General features: G+C 44.6%; 2 protein-coding genes across 5 annotated transcripts; both read left to right on the top strand.

The window, feature by feature from the left end:
* The first annotated feature begins 301 nt into the window (after nt 1–301).
* hnrnpub (heterogeneous nuclear ribonucleoprotein Ub) lies at nt 302–9343 on the top strand. Its single transcript, XM_023806724.2, has 14 exons — nt 302–1021; nt 2002–2116; nt 4107–4180; nt 4391–4530; nt 4626–4725; nt 5022–5134; nt 6551–6814; nt 6909–7028; nt 7202–7330; nt 7421–7589; nt 7682–7951; nt 8094–8329; nt 8444–8542; nt 8726–9343. The coding sequence occupies exons 1-14, from the start codon at nt 520–522 to the stop codon at nt 8774–8776; spliced, it is 2382 nt and encodes a 793-aa protein (XP_023662492.1). The 5' UTR covers nt 302–519; the 3' UTR covers nt 8777–9343.
* A 3530-nt stretch (nt 9344–12873) lies between these two features.
* Nucleotides 12874–19605, top strand: LOC111841207 (ADP-dependent glucokinase-like). 4 transcript variants are annotated; one of them, XM_023806802.2, is made up of 7 exons: nt 12874–13188; nt 13377–13735; nt 14650–14809; nt 15336–15526; nt 15762–15858; nt 15955–16091; nt 17186–19605. In XM_023806802.2, the coding sequence occupies exons 1-7, from the start codon at nt 13136–13138 to the stop codon at nt 17854–17856; spliced, it is 1668 nt and encodes a 555-aa protein (XP_023662570.2). In that variant the 5' UTR covers nt 12874–13135; the 3' UTR covers nt 17857–19605. The 4 variants fall into 4 exon arrangements, with proteins under 4 accessions (XP_023662570.2, XP_023662571.2, XP_072558904.1 ...); XM_023806803.2 differs by having other exon boundaries at nt 13518–13735; XM_072702803.1 differs by having other exon boundaries at nt 12874–13133.
* Nucleotides 19606–21372: the final 1767 nt, after the last annotated feature.

A 21372-nucleotide genomic window follows, 5' to 3' on the forward strand; every position in this document is an offset into this window, starting at 1 on the left:
TCAGAAATGCATTTAGGTCCGAGACCATTTAGTGCTTTGTACACAGGTAATATTTTTAAGTCGATGATATAATTACATAGAAGTATGGATACTTTTGTCTTACTGAGACTTAGATTATTCGTCATATTTCTTCCCTACCTCACAGAAATGACATCAAACAAGACGCGAAGCCACTATAGGAAGGTGTGAAATGAATTTTATAGTGAGCTTATCACAGCCGTATTACGGTAGCTGAGGTCCCATTTTCCACCCCTCCTTTCGCAGGATTACGGTACGGATATAGGGCTGCGTTTACGTGAGGCTGGAAAGCGGCGAGCGCCCTGTTGCAGTCTGGAAGCGACGGGGGGAGGGTGCTGTTTGGCGCAGTACGAATCGTGGGCGGCTGTCTCTGCTTTCTTTCAATCCTATCTTCCACGAGCGAGGTTTGTTTTCTGGTTTTTAAGAAGGTGTGTTATATCTCGCCTTTTTATAGATCGGAGTTTCTTTGCTGGGATTCATAGGCAGGAATATAATCGCACAATGAGTTCGATCAATGTAAAAAAGCTGAAAGTAAATGAGCTGAAGGACGAGCTCAAAAAACGGCAGCTTTCCGACAAGGGGCTGAAGGCCGAGCTGATGGACCGGCTGCAGGCCGCGCTCGACGAAGAGGCCAAAGCCGGGGGCGATTTCCCCGGGCCCGGGGCTGACGAGAATGGCGCCGAGGCTGGATACGACGACAGCGCAGCTCCCGTCGACGAGATGGCCGAGGAGTTGGAGGAAGACGTAGCCGGGGAGAGCATGGAGGCCGATGCGTTGGAGGAGGAAGGAGACGGGGGCGAAGCGGAGGCCGATGACAACGTGGAGGGAGGCTGCGGAGACGCCGCCGAGCAGCAGGACGACGAGATGGGTGACGAGGATGAGGACATCGGGGAAGAGATGGACAAACTGAACGAAGACGAGGATGCCCTGCTCAAGGAAGACGACGAGGACATGGACAAGCTGGACGACGACGATGGTCTTGCCGAGTCCCAGCCGGCCGAAGGTTAGTCTCCATTTTAAAGATGAATGTAAAATCGTTGTGTGGTATCGCAGTGAGGTCTGTGTGTAGAAAGCGGATATTGGGAGACCTGTGCGGCTTTTTGGCGACATCTGTCCTTTGCCGTAGTCTGATCGCTTGATTGCTATATTGTTTTAATATGGATTTTAAGCGTTTTCCAGTTCAGTAACGTTATGATGCAAAGGCTCTCCCCCCCCCCCCCCCGGCCATCTGCAGACGTTTGACGTGTTGAGTCGATTTTACAGACAAAGATGCACATGGAGGCTGTGGAGCGAGAGGAGGACGGATCCGGCTCCATTGTTGAGGAAGGACAGATTCTGACATTTTGTTTCGACCCGCGTCTCCCGCTGATTCGTTGGATCTTTGAACATCAATCGGTAGTTTTTATTTTTCGGTTAACGTGCTGCTGTTTTATAGGTGGTTTATGATGTTGCATACGTTCTGTTTTATCTTTCGGTTTTATGTCGGTTTTGCGGATCGGATCTTCGGCCTTGGCCGGCCAGCTGCTCTCCCATGGCGCCTAGACAATGGCTCGGCGTCCCATAGCCGAGGTTGCGCGGGTAGATCTTGCAAAATCCCCGATTCTTTAAGCCTTGTTTCCCGGCTCTTTCGCACATGCACACATTCAAATGGCGATCGTGAGGGTTTTTGAAGGATAAAAATGTTTTTACTCGGCTGCCTGTCAGCGCGGTGATCGTTGCATCCATTCATTCATCCGTTCTCTGTGTGAAATGCGTGTTTCCTCAGCGCACATGTTTGCGCTCCCAAGCAGAATGTAAGGAGCTTTAAAACCCGACCTTAACCGGCATGTGAACCCAGTTCGCACTTTTCCGTTCGAAGATCAGGGGTGCATCTTTGACTTTTGGTCCGTCCAAGAAAGACCAAACCTTCGTGTGGGTCGACCGTAACCACTCGGTCCAGCACGGAGGCACGCTTCATTTCTCTGTACTGTTTTATTTTCAAAGGGGATGCCGACAAAGACAAGAATGCTGAACAGAAGAATAAGAAGGGTGTTAAGAGACGTCGGGAGGAACATGGAAGGGGCTACTTTGAATTTATTGAAGAAAGCAAATACAGCCGGTAAGGATGGTACAGTTTGGCCTTCGGTATGCCTGAAGTGCCACACGACGTTTTTTTGAAATATTGTATTGGCATTAAACGCCAATGCTTACATCCTACATTTACTGTACTTATCTATTAAGTGACGATGACCTCCGTGTGTTGTCTGCGATCCTTGATGCAGGACAACGCAGGAGGAAAACTGGCTAAGGAGACATTTGCTTTCACTATGTACCATATATGTAATTATTAAATATAATGGTATATTCATCGAGTAATATTGGGACGTTTGTAGATGTGGCGGGGGGGGGGGGCACCCTTAGGAAGTGAGACGCTGCGGTGTGCAATTCAGCGGACGCGGTGTGAGGTTTCCCTCTCGCAGAGTGACAAAGGAGGGGAGCAGCTGTGCGGAACTGGGGGGATGGTGGCCGTACGGTGAAAGGCGTGCGGTGTGGGAGTCAGGGCGCATGCGCAGTCGGTTCCTCGGATCGAGTATCTATGTGCTCATCTCCATATCCCGAATGCGCTTATTCTGGGGGGCGGAGACACGCCACTGTGCAGGTGACGTCATCGGGATTATCCTTCCCTTTTGATCGATGAGATGATTACTGCTGGTATAAATGTGCCTTTTTCCCTTTTATGGACTTTTTTTTATTTTTGCTTGCGTTTCTTTCTTTTACTGCTTTCCTTTCCCTTCATTCTGGACAGGTTGGTTTTTGTGATGTATTTAATTTCAAATTTGTGTGTCTCACCTTCTTTAGTTCTATACAGCCTGGCTGCTAAATGGGTCATTTAGCTTCTCGAAGGACCATATATTTCATCCTGGTTCTGGATTCATTCAGCTTGGGGACCTACTAATGTCTGTATTGATCTGGACTGACTTTCTTGAAAGCATGCATTTTCTAAATGAGGTCAAGATAATATTTTATATATTAAGGATGTTCTGTGGGCCGGCTTTTTTAAAAATCAGGCTGCGTAAGTGACCTTGCATTTATGTTTAACAAAAAGCTTTCAATCTTAATTTTCTGTCTGTAATTCATTTAAGGCTGTAACTTTTATCAATGGCCCTTCATGGAATACAGTGCTCCCTTTTCAAGTTCATAATATGGCTTGGCAGGTTAGAACACTGTGTCTGTGCCGAGGTGGTCACTAGTTCAAATCCCAGGGTTGGCAGAGTGCTTTTACTGTTGGACCATTGGGCAGGGCTAGGGCTGTTAACCCCGCGATTGCTCCTGGGACTGTCCCGGCCTGTGCTCAACTTTATGTTGCTTTGGATTAAAGCGTGCACTAAGAAAAGAAACCGTAAGACTTCCATTCAAAAAGTAAACAGTGTTTGGCGGCCTTTTCGTCTCAGATGTGCTGGTTGATTAAGGTAAGAGGTTATTGGTGGTGTTGCCAAATGCAAAGTTTCCTTCTGCACGCTCACTGGTTTTGCTGCCTTCCGCGAAGTTTCTCCCGTGGTTAACAGAACCCACAGGATCACACGAACTTGTGTAAACCTGTCTGTAGATCTGTTACTGAAATTTTTTTGTCTAGGACATAGCTTAGTTTGGCTGTGATGAACAGCAGTATTGGTTATTTGGCAAAGGGATTTTTCATACAGTCCATAGCACATAGTTGTTTTTTGTATTGACAACAGCCAGTGTCTGGTCTGTTTTCCTTTAGGGCTCATTTCTTTTACAGATTACTTTTAGATGCTGTGATGGTCACTGTAGTGTTTTTTTTTGTGGATTTTGATTGAGTGCTGTGCTAATAACAGTTTAATTATTATACTTGTGGCAGCTGAGATCTATTTTTGACTGCAGGCGGGTGTGTCAGACTTGCAGTGTTTACTGTGTAGTGGCTTAAACTCCGCTGAGATGCATTTCAGTGTTCAGCTCCCTCTCAGTGAGGAATTGAATCTCCCTGCATACATTTTGCGCCCCTCATCCGGCAACTGCTCCCTAGAGGCCCACATCCGCCAATTCTTTCCTTGAGAGGTTAATTTTACTGACCATGTGTCCTCTTGTAGGGCTAAGTCTCCACAGCCCCCCTTGGAGGAGGAAGACGAGGAATTCGATGACACCACTGTCTGTCTTGACACTTGTGAGTATTTGTGCTTTTTTTCCCCACATGGAGTAAGTATGTTTTTTGAGATTAGACAGCATGGAATTATTAATGTTTATGCTGTCATTGCACCAGAATCCACCAAAATCTCATAATATAAAATTGTGATTTATTCATCCATAAGACAGATGAGTGTTGAGACTTTGAGGTGTCCAGTTTGAAGCCGTAGACGGCCTTTGTTTTGAACAGACAACAGCGATTTGCACTTCAAAGTGTCTCGGGACCGATACAGCGCCTCTTCTCTCACTATGGAAAGCTTCGCTTACCTGTGGGCTGGGGGCAGGGCTACGTACGGAGTGGCTAAGGGCAAAGCCTGCTTTGAAATGAAGGTGAGGGGCCGGTCTTGTTTTCATTAAGCATGGTCATAGAGTCCCAGACTGGTATTTCCAGCTCACATTTAGTCTGTTCTTGGGATCTTTAACAGATAACTGAGAAGATCCCTGTGAAACACGTGTCCAGCAAAGGCATTGAGATCCACGAGGTCCAAGTGGGCTGGTCTTTGGCCAGTGGGAGCTTGCTGTTGGGTGAGTGTCTGCATCACCAAAGTCTGCCACTCATCCTGCTTGTGCATCTGGTCTAATCCTCATTTGTAGGTGGTGTTTGGCTCTGCGGGTAAGGACTTGTGATGAGAAGATTACTGGTTTAAATCTAATTTCCGGCCGAAAGCAAGGCCCTTAACCACTGCTGTTCCAGGGTCACTGGACACTGGCCAACCCTGAACTGTGACCCCCCCCCCCCCCAGATTTTTTTTGTTTCATGGAAAGCACAGGAACAATTTTCACCACAGGGAAGGATAAAGTGACCCTATTTTCTGTTACAGGGGAGGAAGAGCATTCCTATGCCTTCTCCGTTAAGGCCAAGAAAACCGCTAACTGCGTGACAGAAGATTATGGAGAGAATTATGATGAGAACGACGTCATTGGCTGCTTTGCTGTAGGTGTTCAGTTTTAATGCAGAGATTTTATTGCGTTATATGCTGCGTTCCATTTACCTCTGAAGTTGGAACTGGGAATAACGTCACCCCCGAGTTAATACGTGCCAGTACAAGACGCCGGAAACCCATTTAAGGCATTTTTCCACCACTCCAGGTACTGTACTTTTGGTACTTTGAGAGAGTACCAATAGAGTACAGTACTTAAAGGTGTTGGTTGCATGATATCGCAACTTGGTGGGTATTTTGTACTGAATTCGAAAAATGGCTTGGTGGTGTGCAATATTAATACCGACATTGCATGTTATGCAAATGCAATACTAACATTGCTGGTCAGCTATTTTTCTTACTTTCAATTCGGTACGGACACTATAGCGTGGGGGTTAAAGTTTCTCTGAAGTATTTGTACCCTGTTACTCAGTCATAGGAAAAATTTTTAATTTGCAATTTTAATTATTATTCCTTTTATAGGTTATATGTTTAAAAATGAGTTTTACCTTCACTGCTTTTGCATGAGCGCTGCATGCATTGCCTGAAACGATCATTTTTATCCTTGCCGTTTAAATCACTGACAGGTTTGTGAGAAATTCATGAACTCCATTTTTGTTTTAGAAATACCCCAGTATTTATTGAAACACAATCACATCGTTAGGGCAGCACACTGTGCCTGCTGTCCTAGTATATTGAACAAGATACTTTTTAATTTGTCATGCCACCTGGATCTTTTTGTTGTGTTCGTTCTTATAACCGAATTGCATTTTTTTTAAAGCTTGGTTTATTATTTTTTGAGTTCACAACTGTTTTCAAGGTGGCATTTGTATTGTGTTTAGAGGGTGGTTATGCAAATAGCCTATAAACAGACAGCATTTCAAGTCCTGCCTCAACGTACCAAAGAAGTACCCCAACTGGTTTGACACTTTCCGTATTGGTACTTTTGGAACTGGTACTTGACCAAAGTCAGTGGAAAAAGGAAAGTATGGTATTTGGTGCAGTGGAAAAGCACCCTTGGCAAATTATCCAGCTAAGCAAGAAACCCTGCTTTCTGAAACAGGCCCCAGTTCTAGCCGTTGTTAGCAATACTAGTTGACACATTTTGCAGTATTTTGTGCATGCAAACACCTTGGCCCACAGATAGCGGTTGGACAGTACCATGTGTGTGACAGATTTAATGAGTCACAGATAAGATGTAAATTCTAATAAACGGCAAATAACCCCAGCTTTCCCTGAAGGGCACAGCCATCTTGAGGTTTCCATGACTTTCCGAATCGCAATTTCGACTTCAGGGGGTGTTCCATTTGAAATTTTGGACCGAAAGCTTGGAAATTCCAACTTCCCAGTTCATATGGAATGCAGCATATAAAGTTGCGTTTTTACCTAGTGCCCGTGTACGGAGGTGCTGACACCTCTTTGTGTCTCAGAACTTCGAGGGGAGCGAAGTCGAGCTGTCCTTTTCCAAGAACGGCCGGGACCTGGGCGTGGCCTTCAAGGTCAACAAGGACGAGCTGGCGGGGCGTCCCCTCTACCCCCACATTCTGTGTCACAACTGCGCTGTGGAATTCAACTTCGGCCAGCGGGAAACACCTTTCTTCCCCCCGCTGGAGGGCTTCACCTTCTTGCAGAAGGTCTCCGTGGAGGACAGAGTCCGGGGGCCCAAGGGTCCGGAAAACAAGACTGACTGTGAGGTACGGCGTGGCCCTGCTGGGCTTTCTCACATGCCATTACTGTAACATCCACTCTGCCTCCCGCCAGTGTTCATTGTGGTCCATCTCTGTACAGGTGATTGTTATGGTTGGCCTTCCTGGGGCTGGCAAGACTGCTTGGGTCAAGAAGCATATCGAGGAGAACCCTGGGAAATACAATGTCCTGGGCACCAACACTATCTTGGAGAAGATGATGGTTAGTTCATGTTTTTATGTCCTGCTCCTTTGTTTTACTGATGGGTATATGTGTTCTGCCAGTGTACGAAAATGGTTTTGCTACCTAAATGTTTGTTTTTCATGTGTGTGTTCTGGGCTGTTCTGCCTGCCTATGTAAATGTTAATACATGTGGGTGTTTGTGTAATGTGCAGATCTCTAGCTTGAAGCGACAGATGAAGGACACCACCAAGCTGACCGCCATCTCCCAGCGTGCTCCTCTCTTCCTGGGCAAGTTCATCGAGATTGCAGCTCGCAAGAAAAGGAACTACATCCTGGACCAGGTGAGGGGGGGACCTTAATTCCTCTATTTCTTTATTAATCTCTTGTTGTGGGGAAACGTGCAAGTATTTCTGTGCGCTGTCTCTCGTCAGACCAACGTGTCGGCTCCAGCCCAGAGGAGGAAAATGTGCCTCTTCGCAGGCTTCCAGCGCAAAGCTGTTGTAGTCTGCCCCACAGATGAGGACTACAAGCAGAGGACACAGAAGAAGGCAGAGTCAGATGGCAAAGACGTCCCAGAACACGCCGTTCTCAAAATGAAAGGTGTGGACTTCTTTTTTTGACAGCAGGCCTTGGGTCAGTCTGTCTGTTCTTTACTGTTTGCAGTGGAATTTGAACACGTCATGACGTTGCAGGTATCTTCACCCTGCCGGAGGAGGGCGACTGTTTCTCGGAAGTCACTTACGTGGAGCTGCAGAAGGAGGAGGCCACCAAGCTGCTAGAGCAGTACAAGGAGGAGAGCAAGAGCGCTCTGCCTCCTGAGAAGAAGCCTAACCAAGGGGGTCCCTCCTCCAAGAAAGGGGGCAACCGGGGCCGAGGTGCCAAGAATCCATTCAACCGTGGCGGGGGACCAGGCCAGAGGGGAGGCAGGGGCGGCTTCCAGAACAGAGGCAACTTCAGGGGAGGTAAGGCCGAGTATAGCCGCTGAAGTCAGTGTGCCGCCTTCACTTGTGGCTCCATGACTTGAAGCATGCTTTGTGGGCCTTTGATTAGACAGTGGAAGGGACGTGGTGAGAATCAGACACCAGAGCCTGTCTGTCTCTACAGTGCCCGGACCCAGGGGGGGATTCGTCAGGCCTCCTCGAGGTTTCCTGCCACCACCAGCTTTCAGAGGGGGCTTCGCGAACCGCGGCGCCTTCAACCGAGGCGGTGGCCCCCCTAGTCGTGGTGGGGCTCCCAGAGGAGGCACCATGAACAGGGGCAACATGGCCCCCAGAGGCGGCGCTATGAGCAGGGGAAACATGGCACGTGGAGGGGGTAACAACAGAGGCAACTTCAACCAGGTGAGTCTCTTCAGAATTCCGTGTGAGGGTTGATTGCCTGATCTGCGATTCTATTGATTGATTCGTAACCTGCCTGTGGCTGGTTACTAATGTGTTAATACTCTGCTACCCCAGCCAAAATTCCGAGGCCGAGGTGGGAACAACCGTGGCTTCAAGGATGGCAACTTTGGTATGAACAAGGCGCAGGCTTTCAACCAGAGCTGGCAACAGGGGGTACGTTCATATAATACATTTCATTAGTCTTTGCACTTGTCCTTCTATGGGAGTCACACCCATCCAGCTTTCTTGACGTCTGATCTTCAGTCCTAAGGACACAGATTACATGCATGATGCTAAAGCAGCTCTGCGATCAGTATTTCTGATCCCGTTTTCCCCTCTTTCCTTCTCCATCATTAGTTCTGGAACCAGAAGCCCTGGAGCCAGCAGTATCATCCAGGATATTACTGACCAATAGCAGAAGAATGGACTGTGGCACACTGACACCCCCCACACTTTCTGTGGACACCTACATTTATTGTTTTTGTTTTCATTTCCCCCCAGCTTTTAACAGAAAGACATTCCACATCTTAGGAGAAGTGCCTGTGGGTTCTTTTGCAGCTTTATGGTTTCATCTTTTTTTTTTTTTTTGTGTATATTGGTTATTTTAAGTCCCTTGCTTTAACTTGTCAGGAACCTCAGCATTGATTCAGGGTGGGATGTTTTCAGGGTTCTGCATTTTATCTGTACAATGTGATTTTTACTGAAGTATCATTTTTTGCATAGTATCAGTTGTCCTTTATTAGTGTAAACTTTCAACGCTTACAAATCAGGAGTAGCTATTGCTCCTTTTAGAAGCATGTTGCCATTGTAATAAATTGTATTGGTAGTCTTGCAGCATCAAATGTGTTTCAAATAGGTGAACCTGTGACGGTTAAGCTTTCCACACCCCTATCCCCTTAACTTGTTGGTTAAAGACATAAACCCTGTAATAGCTAACAATAGGCTAACAATAAACGGGTTCTTTGCTTTTTTTAACTTGTATGGCTTATTTTTTACAATCCATATCAAAGGTGCTAAGCAACCTTTGACTGAGTCGGAATGCCACGTATCGGTCTGCTTTGTCACCCAAGGTCAGGCCAACAGAGAGCCCCTCCAGCCAGGGATGCTGACACTAATGCTGTGTTTCTGCAGTGCCCCCTGGAGGTCTGGGGTTTAGGGAATAAAGGCGCCTTTAAAAGAACCCATCATGATTACAGAAGTTGATTCAGTGTTTTCAGTCAAAGCTGTCTTTGTAATAACCCCCATGTTTTAAGATGTACTGTTGTAGTGTAGAAATACTTATAGTGCTTTTTATATATGTAAATTATTTATAAATTCAAGGCTAGAGTGCAAGCATAATGCTGGGACTTGCACCTTGGAAACAAGGGAAGGGGTTAGTCTGTGGTAGGGATGTGGGTGTGTTTGAAGGGGGTCGCCCCGATACATATATCTTATTTTGTGAAAATTACTCCACTTCAGGTGTTTGATATAAAACCTTTACTTAGTTGTGTGGTTTTTTTTTTTCATGTTAATAAAAGGCCCAGCTTTTGTATGTTCATGTTGAAAATATAATTCTACGATACAAAATATTGATCTGATTTTTATCTCTACACGATTAACCTTTTTATTTCAGGATTATACTCGTGTACGTTGCTACAGATGCTGTAAATAGCTTCTTTTTTTTTTTAAGGTTAGATTTAAAAGATCGGGAAGCTCCACTGACACGCTCATCTTGCGGTTTTCTTTTAACCTTTGTGTATATAAGCTGAGTCTCAAGTTCTCCCTGCACACAAATAAAATGTTGTGTCTACAGGAGCTCACATCCCTTTGATCACTGACACTGTTTTTGATTGCTTGTCTAAAAGAGGCGCTTTGAGGTGAATTTGCGTGTTAATGTCTGGATGTATGCGGAAGTATTTGGATGCTGAATGAGACGGCACTGAGATAATGTTCCACTTTTGTAAAATAGACAAGTTTTGTTTTTATACCTTGATATGTTTTGTATTTTGCTATGAAAAAAATTAAAAAGATGAGGATGCCAAGTACTTTATTCTATTTTTCCCCCACAAGTGGCAGCTGAATAAGTCACAATTTTCTTTTTCCCAAGGGCAATAAACCATAGGAATGGGGTTACTTTTGGTCATATCTGAGCCATATGCTACTGGGGAACCATCACTGCAGAAGACCATTTGGTCAGCTCCCCGCCTGTCAGGGGGTCTTCTGTTACCATAACCAACATTTACATCTGCTGCATTCTTTTAATTCTATAAAGAAATGTTCCTCTGTGTGATGTTTTCATTTAGACTATGTGAATCACTGAGGCATCTTTTTTTAAAGAAACCAACCGGTATTCTGTCCAGAGTATATCCCAACCTTTGCTTTTGAGGCTGCATGCTTGTGTGGCATGTGATAAGCTCTATGCCCCTTTGTGACCCCGACCAAGATAAGTGATTGGAAGATGAACGGATGGTTAATTGAAGTTGTTGCAAAGAGCAAGTTGAGGGAGGCGAAAAAAGAGAATTTCCCCATGATGAATAAAGTGATGATTATTGATGAACCAGTAAAAGCCAATTTTGGTCTAATGACCTTTGTTAATAACAATAAAGGAAAGGACTTTTTTGTCGAGAATTGCAGATAATGGTGAGTTAACTTGCGAACAAATTAAGATTCAATTTAAACATTAGGCAAACTAGACAAAACCAAGTAGAACTCATGCAATGTGGACATCTGATAGCTCACTGAATAAAACTGCTTTTCATACTGGCTACGCCAAGAATCGGCTGCCACATGCAAGGACACAGTTTTTAAGTATGGCACATCTCTAGGTTTTTTAAGTGCCAAATGTGGAGAGTAGTATGGGTCTGCACAGCTGGGGGCTAGGGATGGATTAATGAATAGGTTATCTTAGGCTATAGCCTTGGGCCCCTGCAAAATCAGTTAAAAGCCCATCGATCCACTAGCACCCTGTCTCCCCGAGCAGCAAATTTTACTGCCAGCTGTATATTATTGAGGCTGCATCCTTTTTAATTTTCTATCCTTTCTCTTACAGATCAAAGAATAGCTCAAATGGCCCACTATGGGCCCCCCGGTCTAGTAGCAGCACCAGAAATCATAGTGTGGGTAGGCAGGCAGGAAATCAGATGGGCCAGTCCCAGAACAATTAGCTAGGTGACAAAATCACATAGAAGACTACATATTTTCGTTCAGTTTTTAATTGACCCGTGGCATTACTAAGACCAAATGAACAAAGAGAAAGAAAAATCTGTTTGGCTCTCAGCAGCATATTTCCTTCGCTTGATCTAACCATGTGCACACATACCTGTCAGACACAATCATTTTATCATACTGTATCACTTGCTGTGAATGCTGAATGGGCCTGAGTTCCATCTAGGTTGGCCTGGGCTCATCCATGCTACTGCAGCAGCCCCTACTGATGTCAGCCTAGGGCCAACGGACAGTTTAATCCACCACTGTTACAGACATTGACACATAAGCATCAAGTTGCTGTCACAATTCACGTAATACACTTTCTTAGTCTATCAATCAGTAATCTTTCTATCTTCTATCAACAAGCTCTTTTGTTTTGGAAGTTGTGATTTTTCTCCACATAACTGAATATTAGGGAATGGTTGTATTACAGTCAAGATGATGTCTCTTTTATTTGCAATATTGGAATGTCTGTTTCATTGCCAACGTATAAGATCAATCTAATCTGTTACTGTTATGCAAGAATTTTAAGCATCTTTATTGCATGACTAGTAAGAACTGTACCAAAAACACATTAGAGAATTATTATTCTGTAAAAGGGAAATCAATTTTTGAGGGAAACTGAGACATTTTATGGAAAACCCTATCACTTCCACCTAAGTGCTGCATTTCTAATAATATTTGTGAATTACATTTTAAAAATACATATACATCCATTCAACCATTTTAACTGCATACGTCTAACTGCATACGTCTAACATTTTAATTATAATCTTTACCGGTATTTCTGCCAAAGTCAAAATGACAACTAATATTTTTTGGTTATTTAACATAAATTCACCTACAATTCTCACCAACATTTGGTCATATTGCTTTTACATTTTGGAGCTAAAACAATTCTATGATTTAAAAAAAATATATATGTTGTTTGTAGTACTATTTCAACAAATTTCAATTTGACCCTTACGATTGTAATTGAGAAATTACAAATCCAATACCAAATATGAAACATCTTAACCACATCTGAAAGTTTTTTTTTGTAAATGAATCCAATTTATTTAAATGCATAAGCATCAAGAAGTCTATTTCTAGCTCATGGGATTTTTACTTACACGAAAATATTCTGAAGACATGGTTCAGAGAGATAACCAATCAGATTGTGGAGGAGGTGTGTCCAAGCAACTTCAGGAGGCGGGACCAACCAACCACATGTTTTGATCCCCCCTCCTCTAGTTGTTTGGACCCACATACTGTATAATCTGATTGGTTATCTCTCTGAACCAATCATTTTTCATTTTGCCCTCAGAAGTTGTCTAAGGATGACACAACGACCATCAAAGAACTCAAAGACCATACTTGTGGTCTTGGCAAGACCAGTCTTGTGAACTTGCCTTCCAAGAACGAAATTGGGGTGTAATGAATCAAGGGATTGGTCATGTTCCGTGAGGAGGCAACTTATGTATCCCTGATATTTGGGGCAGGGCAAGACCAATATCCGGGGATTTTTTTTTTTTTTACCGTCCTCGTGTGCAATGGAAGATGATGTAAAACGGGCACACGAGAACACAAATACGGTCAAGTATGCATATTGAGATTCACCCTATTTCTACCGCCAAACATAAGATTGAGCCTGCGTAAGCATTTACTTATTTGCTGTCGTCTTTTTAAATTAAGATAGCCCTGTTAATATTTTATTAATGCAGTTTAATCTGGATGTCTTTTACTGCATGCTTCTAACTCTACATTTAAGATGTATTTTAAAAGCCTTGTACACAGCAAAGAGGGTGAATACTGGCCGTTGAAATGTCATTTCCGCTTGCAGCGTCACTTCCTGGTTTGCCAGTTCGCCGAGTTCGCCGGACGCCAAGCTGCCGAGCGCTGCGCGCTTTTATGTTAACCGTCTGCTGGAAGGTGATGTACCTCCGTCGTCTGAATGCTCCTCTGACGGTGGTGTGATTTTCAGCTCCTCGAAGTTGGCCATGGCGGTGGAGTTCGGTAACAGTGCCGTGGTGATAAAATACGGCACCGTACTGTCTTTCGTGATGGTCCTGCTGGCGTACTGGCTGCGCCCGCCCGTTCGGGATACGCTTGATGGGAGGCTGGACACCGTGCTGTCCTCGCTGCTCCGAGCCGAGCGCAAAGCGGGCCTCAGTGACTTCGCAAGACCCAGAGTCGCTATAGGTGAGACTATCGCCGCTTTTTAAACTTTTAGATGTAGTTTTTCGGTGTGTTTCCTAAAATATGACGAAACTTCAGTTAAAACAAAAACGACACGTTAAAATTTGGTGTCAGCTGGTGAATTAGTTTTAGTTAAAATCAATGGAACACTGTTAATGTACAGAAATATATATAAACTTTAATGATTGCGAAAAATCACCAGTACAGTTGATATGATTTAATCTTTCTTGTATTCTTTTTCTATTATAAAATACTTTATATAAATACTTTTTATTGTGGTTCAATTGTGGTTCAATTGTTGAATGGTTCGATCAGATAACTTCAGGATAATCCCCCCCCCCCAAAAAAAATAAATAAATAAATAAATAAATAAATAAAAAACAAAAAAAGTGAATTCTGTCTATGCTGCAGGGAAACCTATTAATGCTATTACCACTATGTGTTGATTTACATTTTTAGGCATGTTGGGAATGGTTCGTAATACTTACTAGGCCTCCTAGAGCAAACATGTTTGTATACCTCTCTGTCCAGGTCAGGGTCATGGAAATAATCTCAAACCGAAAACAGCTGAAGGCTTCTTTAAAATAGTGCAAACAGTGCTAATGTTATTCCAGGGCTCTCGTGGTGCGTTTTTAACATTTAGTTTTATGGCATTTACATTATGTATGTAGCAGACGCCTTGTCCAAAGTGGTGTACAGTCGAGAAAGCTGGGTGAGGCAGTGTCTTTGGTCAAGGACCCAACGGTAACGTCATTATACTAGGCATTGGTTTTGAACCAGCGACCATCCGAACTCAAGAGGCTTAACCCACAGAGTCGCACACCGCCCTGATCCTGCTTTCCTCCTGTTTGTGGCTATATGGTCGGTAATGTTTTGGCAGCACAGAGCAGTTCGGGTCTGATGTTTTTGTCTCTCAGGTTTCGGGGGCTGTGTGGACATCATCGTGGACGGCGTGACGCTCCTGAACAAGGTCGGCCTGGAGCCCAGCAGCCAGCCTCTCCACCACGACTACATCGAGAACGCTGAGCAGCTGGCACAGAGCTTTGCTTACTTCTTCCCCCCAGGCGCTGCGTCCGAGTGAGTCAGCCTGACTTCGCATGACTTGACCCGCGGCTTGCTGTCGCAGTACCTCAGCGCTGCAGATTGGGTGCAGGGTGTTGAAACCTGGCCAGGGGCTGAGCTGACTTTGCTGGATATGTTTGGGGTATCATAGCATTCAGGTGACCAAGATAAGAGCCAGATCCGAGGAGCGAAACAGCACCAGTAACTACCTAGAAACCTAGAAATTTCCGTCAGTGTTTTCTGTAGGACTCGGGTGAAAACTGATATTCGTCTGTAAAACTGCAGCCATTTAAATTTTTACCATTACAGCAGGATGGGTCATCGCAAAATCTGGACGTCGTAAAGTCAATATTAAAATGGAAAGATATTTACACAAAGAATTGCAGCTATGCAATGATAAATGAGGTGTTAATTAGAAGTTTTAGCAAAAGAAAGTGTTTTCAGAGACTACTTCTGTTATACTTCTGTAATGATTTTTTTCCTCATGCATAATTTCCTCTGTTTCGGTCACGATTTCCCTCGCGTGACTCCCGTCCTTTAGGAGGTTCGTCATGAACGACACCCTCTTCAGTCAGCTGGTGGAGGCGTCCCGAGAGTTACCAGGAAACCGCTGGTCACTGGGGGGCAACGCGGCTGTCATGGCCAGTCGCATGGCGCTAGAGGGCTGTGAGGTGTTGCTTGGAGCCGACTTCAGCCCCGAGCTCACTGACGTGCTTCCGCAGCAAATAACTGGTATGCCAGCGTTTTAAGATTAGGATGGACTTTATCGATCCCATGGGGGAATTTCTGATGCAAATAGTAGTAAGAACATAGTGCACAGATTAACGTACAAATGGCGTAATGGCACTGAATTAAACCAGAAGGTCCAAGAGTTTTAACACATGTATGTTGAATATCATGTTCTTATTGTATAAGTTTGCACTGCTGGATTGCATTCCTATCCTTCCCTTTTTTCTCCTTTTTCTAGTGGTAGGCAATGTGGTAGAGGAACCTGACATCCACCTCATCCTGGAGTATCCCTCTGGTGCCACTTGGGGGCAGTATACCTCAAAAAGGGCTAACAGGTGGGGTGTGGGAGGGGCTTCTTTACTATTCTCCTCATAATTTCCCACGTGTTGTGCGCAATAGATGCTCAAAGACAGGATTGTGTTCTCGTGCAGGTTCATTGTCCACAGCGATGACCACAACCCATATTTGGCTTCAATGGAAGCTTTTGAACGTAAGCTGAAGGATTTCCACCCTGACCTCCTGGTGGTTGGCGGCATGCAGATGATGGACAACTTCCCTTTTCGGAAAGGTGATGACAATATAAACACCAGCAGCGACATGATGGAGACAGAGTAGCTGTGGGCCAGCTGTTGTTTTGAAGATAAGCATGTGATCTGTGAAGGGCTTCATGACTGGAGGCTGTGGGAGAGTATATTTTTGTGGAACTGGTATAAATGTAAGTCCGCCTGTAGTCGTATGGCTCTATCTGCTGATTAAGACCCAAGTTTTTCCTGTATCAATTTGCACCCATAACCGGCAAAACCTCCTTTTAATTGCGCTTTAGGATCCTGGTCTGAGCATGCTTTCATCATCACCATGCAACTTTTTTGTGCTGAAGAGAACATAGGAAGGAAAGCGCTGTCACAAAGCAGAATGGAATTCATGATTGATTGTCCTTATTTTGTGGCGTCATTTTGGGCGCGATGACACAAAACCCTCTTAGATGTATTTAGTATGCAGCAATGCCATTTTTATTTTATTTATTGTACGTATAAGAATAATTCCCATATTTTACCAAATATTTTGTGTGTTGTAACCAGTTGTTCTTGGATACGCCCATCAGCCCAGGTCAGAATCTTGTGCCGCCTGTCATTTTGGTCGATGGTTTCTGTGTGTGTCCTTTTGCTTCCTTACCAGTACTAATCGGACGTGAGCACGTGTTAAAAAAAAGCCCTGAAACATTGTTTCATGTACTAATGTTATTTTAAGATGTATTTTTTTGATTCCCGAGTGGTAAGTATGTTTGCATATAGCAGTGAGGTACAGAAAGTTCAGATACACAAGCAGTGAAAAACAGACCCATAGTGCAGTACGGACAGTATAAACAGTAAGCACTGTATACAGGCAGAATATGGTGCAAACTGAATATTGCGCAGGAAGTAACTTAGATTAATATATCTGATGTCTGTGAATGTGTATGCTTTGTTTTAAATTGGTGTTGTATGTTGCTATTGTTTCAAAGATGAAGTGCTGATGTTACGACTGGGCTGGGTGGCGGCAGGATTGTGTCTCATGGTTTATGTTGGGATGGTGGATGTGTGCAGATACGTATCAGCCTGAGTGTGGAGGGTGCAGCTTTCCTCTCTAACCTGAGCACCCCCACGCTCTCTTCCCCCCTCGCAGGTGAGCGCGAGGCCCTGCTGGACCGCCTAGCGCAGCTGCTGGACTCCAGCTCTCCGGGGATGGGCGTGCACTTCGAGATGGCCAGCTTCGTGGACGAGGGCCTGCTGTCGGAGCTTCTGCGGCTGGTGCTGCCACGCGCCGACTCGCTGGGCATGAACGAGCAGGAGCTGCCCAACCTGCTGAGCCTGCTGCGGGGCGGCAGTGTCACCCTGCTGTCAGACCCCAACCCACGCGTGGCCACCGTGCTCGACCAGATGCGGGAGCTCTACCGGCTGGTGAATCGGCAGCGGCGGGACTCCGGCGTCGGCCGGCCGCTCACACGGGTGCACGTGCACACGCTGGCCTTCCAGGCCATCATCGTGACTCGCGGCTCCCAGTGGAAGAACACCATGTCGGCTACAGCCAAGGCCTCGCTCACCGCCAACCGGCACGTGTGCGGCTCGCCGGATATCAACCTCAGCAAGGCCAAGCTCATCCTGGACGAGTCCTTCTCCGTCAGCCGGAGGGAGGGCAGCCAGCGCATACCGCTCCAGGAGACGCGGCCAGTGTCCTGCTGGCACGAGGACGACTATGAGGTGTGCGTGGCCCCCGTGCTGGTGTGCACCGAGGTGTACCAGACCGCGGGGGGTGGGGACAACATCTCTGCCGCAGGCCTGGTGCTGCAGATATGACCACAACTGTGATGGCTTCAGGGCTCGTACATAAGTGAGGCATCCCATACGGCATCTTTTAATTTTTGAGTTATCTTTTAGTTAAGCTGTGTATGCTACTGAAGATGGGATTTAGTGTGCTTTTGTTCACCAGCTGTCATTTCTGTTGTCTGTAGTTCCCTGAGGAATGGTTTTTTTTTATTTTTATATATATATATATATATATATATATATATATATATATATATATATATATATATATATATAAATTAAAAAAAACCATATATATATATAAAATTCTTTTCTTTTCTTTTCTTCCCCCCTAGGGGTGTTCCACCAAGCAAGATTTTCCAGTTAGCTGGATTAATTTAAAACAGAAGTCATGATTGTCCAATAGGAATGCTTCTCACCTTATTGCGCAATCATTAGAACTAGATTAAGTTAACCCAGCTAACAGAGAAATCCTGCTTCGTGGAACACCATCAGGTCTTAAGTAAAATTCATGTCCATTGTTAGCAGCCTAACCAATGAAATTCTGCTCCTAGATATTGTATGAGAACCTGAGCTTGCTTATTTTTACTAAAGGATGATCACTGTATACAAGACAGTGGCTGATCCGAGATCTTTTTGCCTTCTGTTATGGAACACCTTAAGATGCCTTTTATCCTTCTCCATTTTTCTCAGTCATTCCTTACTAAACCCTGGGATCAATGTCCTTTTCAGGTCCCTGTCGCTTAGCTTTCCCAGTTTGAAAATGAATGAATGGTCTTGTACTGTGAAGGTAGATTTGGTGGGAAAATCTTTAGATTTTTTTTTTTCATAATGAGGGGATGTGGGACATTTTGAATGTTTGTTTTTAAGCTTCTTTTCTTTTATTCTCCCACCCTTGTGATATGTTTTGAAGTCTATTCTCTGTTCCATATCATTCTTTTTTTTTATATATATATATATGTATATGTATGCCTGAATGCAGATGTTGATATCGCCAGTTCAGTTATTTCTGTATGAGAATTTAAAATTAGGACTGGAAGGCTGTGCTGTAAATCCTATATTTAAAATGTTTTGGAAATTGCAGAGCTCGTGTTCACCTGAAAAAGCCCGGTGTGCTTCACTTCAGCCACTGGTGGCCTGTTTGTGCTTTTCGTGTCGGGGGCTGGTCTGAGCTCATTTCAGCATCACTGTACAGCAGCATGTTAGATGTACCTCCTGTGCCTAATCCCACAACCGATGCAATATGAAGAGCACGGCGTGGGGAAGCGGCAGGTCGCAGTAATGGCCCTCGTGCTTGCTGACGACAGCACCTCTCAGGGACACACTGTGGCCAGGGAAGTAGATAACCATCTCTGCTATTGTCTCTCTTCCTAAACCGCCTTGGTTTAGCCTTTGTGTTCTGTGGTAACTTTATTCCCTTTCTTATACAAAGAGACACTTGATGCCGTATTTTCTGTGCCATTCTGCAATGGTTTTTAATTTATTCCGCTGCTCTCATGATTATCCACTCCCGTAGTCTTAATTTTGAAAATGAGCTGGGGGCTCTGTCTTCTGTGAAAGGACACAATCCCAACTGTGGGTGGGAATCTATCCAGCAGGCTCCCATCCTCTTGACCACAATGCTGTGGGGTGGGTGTCGGGGATTATGTCTGTGGGTGTAGTTGCAGAGCAACTTATGGTGCTGAACTCAGGCTCCATGTGCTGGTTTAAAGGAAATCTGTGAATGTCCATCAGAGGGCTTGTTAGGGTATGGAAAGAATAAAATAATAGTTCAATTAATTTTTGCCTTTTCCTCTATTTAAGGGGATTATCCTCTAGTAGTAATAATGCACAGTTGACCGAAACACAGATTCAGTGGTTCCCTGAAACATCACTTGGGGAATAATGAAATTGGCAGAGGTTGTATTATTTCAGAACACTGTATACATACGGGACAGAATCTCCTGATTCAGTTCTGCACAGCCATGATTCAAAGTACCATGACTATAACTCTCTGCAATGTAAACAGATATTAATAAGAAAATTGCACCATAGGTAGCCAATGTCATCTATGAAGTCTCTCATCCTGATGCTACTGACTTTCATTTCCAAAACCACATTGTTGTGCTGAAATTCACAGAACAACAAAGAAAAACCCAACAGAGAACTAATTGGGCCTGTGATATCTGAAATGTCCACTGGAGGGCTCTGTCGGGCTTAAGCTGCCGAAATAGTAACTACAGAAAAAGTTGAGAGAGCACACTACTGGCCACGATAGAGGTTGGTCTGTGATTTTTGAGTTGTCAGTGGCTTGAGGTTTTGTCACTTCACCATCGTCCAGCACACACGTGCTTTTGGGAGGGTATTTTACCTGCTATGGTTACAGCTTTAACTCAATAGTACTTTACCCCCAATATACTCCACTGAAAAATTCACACTCTATGTTTGCACTCTTTACAGTATTATATATAGTCAAGCCATCTTAGCACATTCTAAAAAAAAAACAGCAGATGTCAACCAAAGTGCTGTACAAAACAGATAACTAAGGCAAGGCAAATATTTAAATAAAAGAGGGTAAAGCAGGGGTGTAGTTTGGCCTATTTTTGGGAGGTACTAGCCCCCCCCCCCCCCCCAAGTAAATGTGTATTTATTGGCTTAAGTCCTTAATAGCTTTTTATATTATATATAAGTTTGCTATCGCCCCCACATTAAAAACTCTTCCCCCATCCATTCATCTCCATCTATGCCCCAGGGATGAAGGTTAAAGCCAATATGGCCGATTCTTCCTCTGACTGGGATGTGTGGCTGCACTGTTAGCTTGGTTGTATAACTGACATGTTATATTAGTCAAATAATATTAGATTATTAATGTATATTCGGCTCACTAGCGATATGTTTCATGAATTATAAACGTGTATCTGACTTGTCAAGAATGTTGTTTCACTGACATGTTTTATTAGGTTAATTATCTATATTCCGCTTGATACCGACATGTTTTATTGATTATTACAGTATATTTAGCTCTTTCCCCGGTAGTATGAAGTCTCGGCGGATGTGTGGCAGTGTCGGCTGTCGCTGGCTTACTGGAACCGTGCTGAGTGTGGAGGCGGAGAGAGACAGAAAAGGAAAAGCAGCAAACCCAGGACCAAACCCCCAAACCAGCCAGGGCATGCACAACCTGTTCTAACCTACACACATGAACATGCGTAAGGGAGTGTCTAAACAGACACTCGAATTCTGTCTAAACAGTAGTAGCTCCTACACATGCCCCCCATTTACAAATACAGGCAGGTCCAACTCTGGAAGGCTGTATCGCCCGCCCAGTATGGGTCATGGTGTGCAGGGGGGGGGGGGCTGGGTATCGGGTGCCCAGCATCTTGCACACAGCCGCAGGGGAGCCTCCTGCTGAAGCGTCCCCGTCCAAATGCACAGACTTCAGATGGTCCACCGAGACCCAGTCACCAACCTCCAATGTAAAGAACTTGTACCTGGGCTGCAGTACTCAGAACGTTTTAGCTTTGTCACCACATGCATGATAAAAGCAGAGGCCTGGTCTCTTATGCCTTG

The sequence above is a fragment of the Paramormyrops kingsleyae genome, chromosome 19, assembly GCF_048594095.1.
Source record: "Paramormyrops kingsleyae isolate MSU_618 chromosome 19, PKINGS_0.4, whole genome shotgun sequence".
In the NCBI taxonomy this organism is placed as follows: Eukaryota; Metazoa; Chordata; class Actinopteri; order Osteoglossiformes; family Mormyridae; genus Paramormyrops; species Paramormyrops kingsleyae.

Bases quoted from the DNA above. Each gene is read 5' to 3' on its own strand.
- LOC111841207 (XM_023806802.2), top strand. From the start codon at position 13,136: ATGCATATTGAGATTCACCCTATTTCTACCGCCAAACATAAGATTGAG. The intron at 13,736-14,649 runs GTGAGACTATCG...TTTGTCTCTCAG, and splicing joins AAGACCCAGAGTCGCTATAG to GTTTCGGGGGCTGTGTGGAC. The intron at 16,092-17,185 runs GTGATGACAATA...CCCCCCTCGCAG, and splicing joins CAACTTCCCTTTTCGGAAAG to GTGAGCGCGAGGCCCTGCTG.
- hnrnpub (XM_023806724.2), top strand. From the start codon at position 520: ATGAGTTCGATCAATGTAAAAAAGCTGAAAGTAAATGAGCTGAAGGAC. The intron at 4,531-4,625 runs GTGAGGGGCCGG...GATCTTTAACAG, and splicing joins AAGCCTGCTTTGAAATGAAG to ATAACTGAGAAGATCCCTGT. The intron at 5,135-6,550 runs GTAGGTGTTCAG...TTTGTGTCTCAG, and splicing joins ACGTCATTGGCTGCTTTGCT to AACTTCGAGGGGAGCGAAGT.